Source organism: Etheostoma spectabile, chromosome 18 (genome assembly GCF_008692095.1).
Source record: "Etheostoma spectabile isolate EspeVRDwgs_2016 chromosome 18, UIUC_Espe_1.0, whole genome shotgun sequence".
NCBI classification, from domain to species: Eukaryota; Metazoa; Chordata; class Actinopteri; order Perciformes; family Percidae; genus Etheostoma; species Etheostoma spectabile.
Genome location: NC_045750.1, coordinates 17337503 through 17347655, shown reverse-complemented (window position 1 = coordinate 17347655; position 10153 = coordinate 17337503). Strand labels below are relative to the sequence as shown.

Here is a 10153-nt window from a genome sequence, read left to right as displayed (position 1 = left end):
GGGGGGGGGGGGGGGGGGGGGTGTATACATTTGTTCACAATCACAATGTCCTCTGTGGCACTAAGCCATGGGTGCAGCAACGGAGCTCATGCACATCTGTTGAGCCTGACTAGTAGTCTATAAGCTGTAGGTTGTTTTTAACAACTGACACAGGGAAACATAGACACAAACAAACATATCGAACATCTGACCTCGGGGAAAAAAGCGTTGCCGAGAACAACAAATGGTTTGAAAGGTGGGTCTCCTTTATGTGTCATACTCAGAGGATGTATAGGGAACAAAGATATCCAAAGCTGCTCTGGCTTTAGACTGCGTTCCAAATGAACCACAGGTAGATTGGTCTATATCGAAGACGTTTTATTTATGGGATCGTTCCAGCGTTCTGGAGACCGAAGGCAGAGGACATTCAGAAACCTGTGTCTCACTCAAAACACCATGGATAGTTTTTTTTCCAAGTTTGCATGTGTGTGGAAGCATCAAAGACACAAAATAACACCCAAAATCCCAGAAAAAGGTATTTTTTTCACTTTAAATTGTCATCACACACTCAACAGCCATTTTAATTCCAGAGCTCCCCTCCCTACACGCACATGATCCACCAAAAGAAGTTCCTTCCCGAGGCTGTTTTGCAGATGCGCCGTACCTGCGTTCGACTCCTAGCACCCCCCAGGACGATTGTGATTGGTTTAAAGAAATGCCAATAAACCAGAACATTTTTTTTCCTCCTATCCCGGAATCCTGTGTAGACTAGCCAGACCCTCCCTCCGCAGCGCTGTGTGGGGAGGGTCCGGCAATGCAAGACTACAGGTACATTCATTGGTATGTAAAACGCATTTGGACAGTACACCCACGCTGGTTGTTGTTATTGTGCTTGTCTTAAATCCCCAGGGAGAGGACAAGGAAGTGTAACCTGAGCAGCGGGTGAAAAAAAAAAGAGTAAACCAACCATAAGGACAATGCTGCAGCTTGTTGTCTGGAGTCCACGGCTTCTTCCGCAGAAAATCATCAATGGTGGGACCATTTCTACCCAGAGGGTCGTCTGGAGGCATGAACCTACACCAGCACAGAGACACAGTTGGGATCAGGTGTGAAACACATGGGGTTATTTTGGGGGAGGGGAACTATGTGTGCAGACAGAGGTTCCTCTCACACACTCTGTATGGTGGCCTACAGCCGTCATCGGTCTTACTTGTCATTAGCGAAGGTGTACATCAGCAGCCTCTCCTCTATGAACTTCTTCCACTGGGGATTCTCCGTCTGCAGGTCACGGTAGTTGTCGTTGGACACGATGATGCCGTCTGAGTCGAAGGCCAGCTTGACGATGTAGCGGTCGTCGTAGCACACCACCCTCTTGCCGTTCACGCAGCGAGACGGCGTGTACACCAGGATCTTCCTCCCCTCCAGCTCGTGGAGAATATGTTGATCTAGGAAAACACATTGGAACAGCGTTGTTTTGTCATTATTATAAGGCTTATTATCAGCAGAAGAGCAATGCAACCACCCGGTCTGAAGCAAAAAAATGTCTATGCTTTAATGGGAGCAATCGCTTGTTGGATTGTAAAAGGTTGGAGCCCATTTTGAGCTGATATCTTGTTAAAAAGTGAGTTGAATCGCAAGCTCGGCTGAAGTATGTTAGGCCAGTGGGGGGGGGATCAAAGGGTACAAATGGTCTTGTTCACTACAAGGGTTGTGCTGCTATCGGACTCCTGTATATCTACCAGGTCTAGTTTTATCATACATGTAAAAATCTTTTAATTGTTTTATTAATGTGCGTGTTATGTAAGATGTTTTATTGGCTTTTGGACATTGCTGTTGTTCAATTAAAATTGATTTTTGTTTCATTTTACTGTAAAATGACATCTCAACAATTGGTTAGAAAACAAAATAATGATAAAAACACAAATATTTGACTGTGTGGAACCATTAAAAGGTTGATTTATGAGTGGGGTCCCAGCATCATCGGGATGTAACAGTCAACATGATCACCATGGAAACAAAACCGAGTGTGTTCTGGTGCTGGCTGAAAGGTTTCCATTGTTCCTCGGCAGGTACTGAGGCCGGTGTGCTGCGTGTTGCAGCCCGTACAAGCTTTTATTTTGATCTTATATCCTTGTTGGGGTGGTGAGCTTTACACCATGATCGTAAAAGCTCCAAAACAAACGGCACTTGGCACGGAGGAGGCTTCCTGTAAACTGCTGATCATCCACTTTCAGGAAAGAAGCTATTTTAGGTCGAGTTGATCCAACATCAACAAAAGACTGGATTACAGTTTTGCAGGTAACACTTCCTCATTGCTTTAGAACAGTTTGAACCATTGGATGGACAAAGAGAACATGCCAGACAATATATATATATAAATATATAAATAAAACACTTTTACAATATATATACAATACTTTTCCCGTGTGTGTGTATATATATACATATATAGATAAAATAGTCTTACCCATATTATGCATGTGGATTTTTTTTGCCACTTGTTATTTTAACATCCTGTTATGATGTGTGTGTATGTATATATGTGTATATATGTATATATATATAATAGTCTTACCCATATTATGCATGTGGATTTGTTTGCAATTCGTTATTTTAACATCCTGTTATGATGTGTGTGTATATTGTGTGTGTGTGTGTGTGTGTGTGTGTAATTATATATATATATAGATAGATAGATAGATAGACATATATAAATAGTCTTACCCATATTATGCATGTGGATTTGTTTGCCATTCGTTATTTTAACATCCTGTTATGGTGTGTGTGTATGTTGCGTGTGATGTCTGTTAGCTACTGGGACCTTGAATTTCCCTTTAGGGATGTAAATGTAAATGTGCTGTATTTATATATAGCGCTTTTCTAGTCTTAACGACTACTCAAAGCGCTTTTACATCATACAGGATATATTCACCATTCACACACATTCATACACTGTGGCCGAGGCTGCCGTACAAGGTGCCACCTGCTCATCAGATAAACATTCACACACATTCACACTCCGATGCGCAGCACCGGGGGCAACTCGGGGTTCAGTGTCTTGTCCAAGGACACTTCGACATGGGACTGCAGGGCCAGGGATTGAACCACCAACCTTTTTTTATTCTATGAATTGATTTTGAATCGGTTGAGCTTGAATTGCGATTTTTTGCACACCCCTGGTACATATACACTCAGCGAGAGCTATGTCATTTTGACGTCACAATGGCACGCGACAGGTGGGGAGTGGCGACTGTAAAGAGGCCCTAATGGTGTTGAAGTTCCCCAACGGCCCCTGATGGATTCTGGGTACTCCCCTTATCACAGCTTCAGTGAGCCTGGGACACGGTGCTGAAGCTCGAAGCTGCATGACGAGCCTTTGCGATCAAATTAAATGGGGCTCTGGTTCAAAGAGACGAGGAATAGAGTGGATGTCTTTGTCTTTGTCTTTGACGTTGTGAGTGTCAGTTGGTCCTACTCGCTGTTGCGATGGTTGTTTTTTGTTTTGTGGCACTACTTCCTCAACCCAAGTCTTCTGACACCACTCTGACGGCCACATTAATTTGTACCTGTCATAATATACATGCATATAATACAGTTGGGTGAGGTCAGACTTAAGTCTACAAGGAAGAAGAACAAAAGTACCACAGGAATTCATCCAGTTGAATTGTCTTGTTGTTGAAATGTGCTTTCCAACAAAGCTGCCTGGCCTTGCCTTGAACTCTCAGATCAGGCAGAGACCTTTTAGCTGCACCCAGACTAAGATCCAGGTCCAGTTGGGGGGGGTGGGGGTCCTTCAGTTTCTGCTGTCCTGCTCTATGGAACAACAGGCCTAATGACCTGAGGTCCTTCACAACTGTGTCTACATTCAATAGCAAATTCAAAACCTCTTTATTTTCTCAGGCATTTGTTTAGTGTGTGTGTGTGTGTGCGTGCATTTGTATGGTTACACTTGTTTGTCTTGTCTATTATGTTAAGATTATTTGTTGGGCATTTTAGGCTTTTATTTGACAAGACAGCTTAGACATGAAAGGGGAAGGGGGGGGATGACATGCAACAAAGGGCCGCAGGTCGGAACCGAACCCTCGGCCGCTGCAGTAAGGACCGAGCATCTGTACATGGGCGCATGGTCTACCAGGTGGGCTACCCAAGGGGCCCAGTTTGTTTTGTTTGTGTATGCTATTTTTACATGTAATGAAAGTTGCTATACGTACAATTGAAATTGACATTTAACTGACATCACAGCAGATCAGTGAACAGGTGAATGAGTGCCACCTCAGATGAATCAGGTACCTGTGATGGGAGCCTCGGGCCGCGGCTGCTCCTTCCTCCAGAGGGGAATGAAGACGGTGATGTCCCGCAGCCCTTTCTCCCAGAACCAGTTCACTGCCAGCTGGAGGCCCTGGCACGAAAACACCTTCTTGTCTCCATGGCTACAAAGACACAGAAGCCACAGTTGACAATTAAAAAAACAACAACAGCTTCTTCTTTTGTGTTTCCGTGCACGTATGCACACACAACGCTTCTCCCTTTTTTTCAGGAAGTAGACGCTGTCGCAAGGCGAGCTGAGAGTTCTCTAAAAGCACAGAGAACTGAAACTGGTTACGTGCTCCTACGTCTCAAGGTGTGATTGTAAAAGAGTCGTTTTTACTGTAAATTACTGAGCCTTGCAAAAACAGTGGCGACATTTTGAAATGAAGAAAAGCCCTCGGTTGGTTTCATCACATCTCCACTCTGATCCTAACACAGAGACCTGATCAGTGAACATGTCCTCAAAGCTTTGTGTGTGTGTATATATATATTTATATGTCATGTATGGTGTGAAAATGGCTTCAATACTACTTTTGAAAATGTTACATCCCCAAGGCAAGATTGACATTCCTTACAGCAGTTGTACACATGCTCCTTAATGTGATAAGATTATGAGCCTCTGTTCATTCTAACCCTGAAGCATTCCCTTAAACTAATTCAATTCAAGGAATAAACGAAGTTGGGAAAACCTTAAAAATCAATATCGTTACTTTTGTCAGCAGGACAAAGATCTGTTATCTGTAACAGGTTCACCAGCTGTTCTCTGAAACTCGAGCCTACTGGAACATTTCCAGGGTGTACTCAGCTACTTATGTGAACTGGACTGTTTTGCCTACAGGATAAAGTGTGTGTGTGTGTGTGTGTGTGTGTGTGTGTGTTGCCTGGAAGAAGACGTTAGGTGCTAAAAACACCAAACACCGTTTATGTATGTGTGTGTGTGTTCTCGTTTATCTACATCCGTGGGGTCCAATAACCAGGAGTCCAGTATACTTGTGAGGTCCGGACAGCTCTGTGGGGCCAAAATGCTGGACCCCAGAACTTTAAAGGGCTGATTGATGGTTAAGACTTTGTTTTAGGATTAGGGTTAAAATGAGACTATGGTTAGTGTAAGTGGCTAGGGAATGTCAATGGTCCCCACAAAGATAGTGAGTCGCACTACGTGTGTGTGTGTGTGTGTCTGTGTGCGTATGTGAACGGGGATTCCCCTTCTCTCCGTCAGCAGGAAGTGGTGAGGCACTTTGCATACAACAGGTTCAAATTATGAGAATTAAGAGGGATGGTTTATGGATTCTGAATAAATCTATCTGTCTTGCATAATGATACTTTGAGTGTTATTTCCTTGATCATTTATTCTTGCAGTCTTCATATCTATACTACGCTGTCAGGGAGTTAATTCTGCAGCTGGTTCATTTGCAGACTTAAATGCTGTTGCTTGTGGTCACACACCGTTGTCTATGGTGGCTGACGGGGGGGCAAACGCCCTGCAACACATGCAAATAGACATATAGACACCAAATAAATAAGAGTGCCGAATATATAGAAACAATGACGACCCCGAAAACTTGTTGGTTTGTCTATTTGCATGTGTTTTTTTAAGTTGCAGGGCGTTTGCCCCTGCCGGCCACCATAGTTGGCTCAATCAAAGCAGCAGTAACTGATATGTCTTTTCTTGTCTTTTTATTTTTTTGCCACTTGGGAGCAACACAACGAGCTGTAAACACTGACATATATGTTGTCAGCACATCCAGCAGCACTAGCATTCCTTAGGAGTCTTTGTGTCCACCTGATGGCTGTTCGTCCAACATTCTCTCTCCTCTAGGTGTTGATCAGTCTCCACCAACTCCTGATGGACATATCTGTGTCTTTAGCTGCTAAATGCTCCACGATGTTTGCGTGTGGTCTCTAACCGTGTCTGTGTGTTGTCTGCTGCTTGCTGCCGAGCGGGGAACGTACAGCGTCCCGCCGAGAGACTGAAACAGCTAAATAGCTGTAAAAAAAAAACCAACGATCTAAAGAGGCTGAATGTGTCACAGAGCTGAGAGGATGTGCAAATGGAGCTTGTCAGTGTGAGTGACATCTTTCACATTACAGCGAGTCATTTGATCTGTTGTCAATAAAAATACTGATGAGTAAAGCTCTCACTTTCCGCTCTCATGAACTATTTTACACTCTGAGCGTCATTCTCCAGAGTCATGAGTGACTGACAGCTGTCAGATACATGCAGTGGAGTTCAAGGCACATATGTATGTATGTTTATATATATATATATATATATATATATACGTATATATATATATATATATATATATATATATATATATTGTTTGAAATGGTCTTCACATCCTGATAGCAATAAAATAGTTATGGGCTCTGAAAAAGAAGTGAAAAATATCTGTAGCTGCTCTGTAATCATGTAAAAACTCCCTCGAATCACTGCCTGAAATACATTTTTTGGGGGGGGGGGGGTTTGATGTTGCCTTTAATGTACGATATTTCACTCCTAAATGTTATTAAAATGACAAAATTCTAAAAAAATTCTCTTGCAGCTAGTTAAACTTTCTATAGACATGAAAAGTGAAATCAGAATTTTACATGAATCTTAATGTTGCCAACTGTCCACGATAATGATGAAGATAATGATGTATGTGTCATGTACATCTAAGAAACGTGTATTGGATATAAAGACATATTTTTTGCATGTGGAAAAGAGTTGTTTAATGCCTTCTGTGGGTCAACGGAAAAGGACATTGACTTGCATTATGGGAAATGTAGGAGCCAACATTTTCGGAGGTTGAGCTATACTGGGGGCCTTTGAGCCAGCACAGGGCTGGGCGATATAGAGAAAATCAAATATCACAGTATTCTTGACCAAGTACCTCAACGTCGGTATTGTGACAATATTGTATGGTTGACTAATAGTGCTTTAACAAAATGTTATTTACACAATGAGATTTTTTAGAAATATTCTCCAGAAATGATGTAATGGCTCAGTGGGTAAAGGCAAATAACAGAGCAGCTAGAACAGTCTGGGGAGTTCAGAAAAGGACATCACTACTGTGAAGCAGCCTGTAAAACCAGGTAAAGACACCACTTACCATATCCCCATATTACAATATATCCAAAATCTAAGACGACATCTAGTCTCATATCGCGATATCGATACAACATCGATATATTGCCCAGCCCTAAGTCAGAATATCTCAACTTTTTCGTTTTCTCACCGGTCTCCCGACTTAATACTGAATCACTGCCGTGCCCCTTCAATAGCGGAATAAACCAGTGCTAGTCAGCGGTGGGGGAGTGAAAAAAGGGCACGCGGGGTCAGAGCGGATCGCAGTGAGGAACTGTGACACACAGGGAAACAGAATCAGAGTCTCTCTCCCACACAGCCTGTGACTGTCCCGCCTGAGGCTGGGCTACAGCCTGCACTGTAAGGGCTGCCTTACCTGGGAACAAAGGTGTGACCATAAACACTCACTTCATGTCCTTACTGGAACATGTGTTGTGAAACCATGGCTCATTTTTGTTTTTTTTTGCATTGTATATCCTCCTCCTACCTGCCGTGTTATTTGTTGGGAGTACTTTTTGACTCAGAACTTCCTTGTTACTAATTTAGGTAACAAAGGTGGCAACCTTGAGATCATACAATGCAGGAATGTCCCTCCGGGAGAGCGTTACACATATTGCAACTCACGCTGGATAAGAGTATCGTCTTGAACTGATTTCATCTGATGGGAAACGATCGATTATGCAACTCTGGCCTTCTTGAATTGAAAAAAAAGGAGAAAAAAAAAAGGAGAAGACTATAGGCACACATCACGTTTTCACTTCCCACACTTTTAAAGAGGAAGTGTGCTGCAATCAAATCTGTGATGTGAAAAAAAGATATGACGGAAATAAAGACGCTGCTATACAAACAAAAATTAAACTTAACACCAAAAGTTAAACACATAACGCATAAATAGTGTTTTTTTTTTTAAAGTCAAATATACACATAAATTAACAATAAAGAAACTAAATGTCTTCTCTCACTGCCATGTTAAAAAAAATATTGCAAAGTGATATTGGTACTTTGACTTCTTTCAGCACTGCTGCTGTGTATTAACACAGCGAAGCATTGTTGATGATAGTGGTACTAACTCACCTCATGGCCACGTTGCTTCCATCTATAACCACAGGTCTGAAGCCGGCGACTGGCTCTCTGTCTGGTCCCGGTCTGGGTTGACTGGGACCAGGACTGCAGCCTCTGGACACCAGCTTGGGACTGTTAGGGCCACTTGTGTTGCTGCGAGTGTGGCAGGTCTTTATCAGCTCCTCCAGGATGTCATTGGTCTGGGCGTCGTGGCGGAGGCTCTCCAGCACCCTCAGGATGTCACTGTGAGAGTACCCCAGCTTGAGAAATCGCTCCACTTTGGCGTGCTGCTGGTCCATGATAGACGTGTGTTTCCTCTCTGGCTTCTCAGGGCTGTCTGGACGGGGGAATCCTCTTCGCCTCCTTATTCTGGCTCGTCAGCGTCTCCTTGGCAACACCCTGTGTTTTTTAGAATGATCGACAGGTGTCAAAAAAAAAGGGGGATGGAGGCAGAGTCAACCTCCACTGTAAACACAGGACGCGCAGGGGTTTTTTGGGACCAGTTGGTTGAGGTTTGGCACCCGCTGATAGAATCTGATCTGGTTACCACAACCTCATGACTACAAACGCAAGCACAACACTGGCTGACGTCAGGCTGGTGAAGAAAGCCCCCATCACACACACACACACACACACCACCACAACACACACAACACACACCACACACACACACACAACACAACACACACACACACACACACACACACACACACACACACACACACAACACACACACACACACACACACACACACACCAAAAGAGGAAGCTGAGGGTCAGACCGATCCTGGGCCAACTTTACCTCCAGTGTCAATGAGGTCAGTTAACAAAAACAGAAATGGAACTGATGTGAGTGTTAATGCTAATCCTCACTCACTTTTTTATTGCTCCTCGTGGAACCCCCCCCCCAAATTAACTTCACTGACGTGTTTGACGGTGAAGATGGTTGAATGACTCAAACCCACTTCTTCCACTTTGGCTCTCGCCAGCGGATCACATCTTGGACAAACTTCTCACACAGTATTACACCTGTGTCACCACGGTAACGGTGACTCAGAAGGTGTGTCGAGTTTAAAAAAATAAAAATAAAGCCCTGAGCTTCCTCCTCGTTTACAGATGAAACATGCCCTCCATTCTTCTTCCTTTGTACAAGCTGTTCTATCATCGCTATGGATAATGCATCGATGACCTTTTACTGCATTTGAAGTGTCAACTTGACATTTGAATATGAGATATTTTTTTTTTTTTTTTTTTTTTTTTAATCCGAGACATCCTCCGCTGGCTGTGCACAGGCTTGCTACAACCTGCACCGAACCACATCCTTTTGCTGCCGATTTGGCATTCAGTCTATTAACAAAGCCCTGAGACTTAAGTTCTCCTCTGAAAACAACGAGATTATCTATCCATCTCTGAGGGATTTTCCTCACAAACTCCAGCAAACTTTGCCCCTGTGCAACGCCGTGTACTCAAGTCAGCACAAAGTGTGACCCCGGCACAGTCTCTCACTGTCTGGAACACAAGTCTGAACAAGACTACAAGCATTCCCATACAACACCAACAGAAGGTTTACATTGTTACAGGACTCAAGTTGTCCCATTCTGTACTTACACATTAAACCAGCGCTGGAATCGGAGCCTGAGTCTCTCCTGCTTGTCGCTGTGTGTGAGCTGCTATCCGTCAGTCAGTGCTCTTATTACTCACAGGAGGAAGTGACTGCTCGCTGCTGAGAAAGAAA

General features: G+C 43.5%; 1 protein-coding gene across 1 annotated transcript in view; it reads right to left on the bottom strand.

Moving 5' to 3' along the window:
- Nucleotides 1-9054, bottom strand: part of LOC116705946 (probable ribonuclease ZC3H12D) — a 10986-nt gene extending 1932 nt beyond the window's left edge. The window contains exons 1-4 of the mRNA XM_032542435.1: nucleotides 8432-9054; nucleotides 4270-4409; nucleotides 1190-1424; nucleotides 947-1053 (exon numbers count right to left, since the gene is read on the bottom strand). Coding sequence (XP_032398326.1) covers nucleotides 947-1053; nucleotides 1190-1424; nucleotides 4270-4409; nucleotides 8432-8718 — 769 coding nt within the window. The 5' untranslated portion in view covers nucleotides 8719-9054. The remainder of the gene's footprint in view (nucleotides 1-946; nucleotides 1054-1189; nucleotides 1425-4269; nucleotides 4410-8431) is intronic.
- Between the last annotated feature and the right edge of the window lie 1099 nt (nucleotides 9055-10153).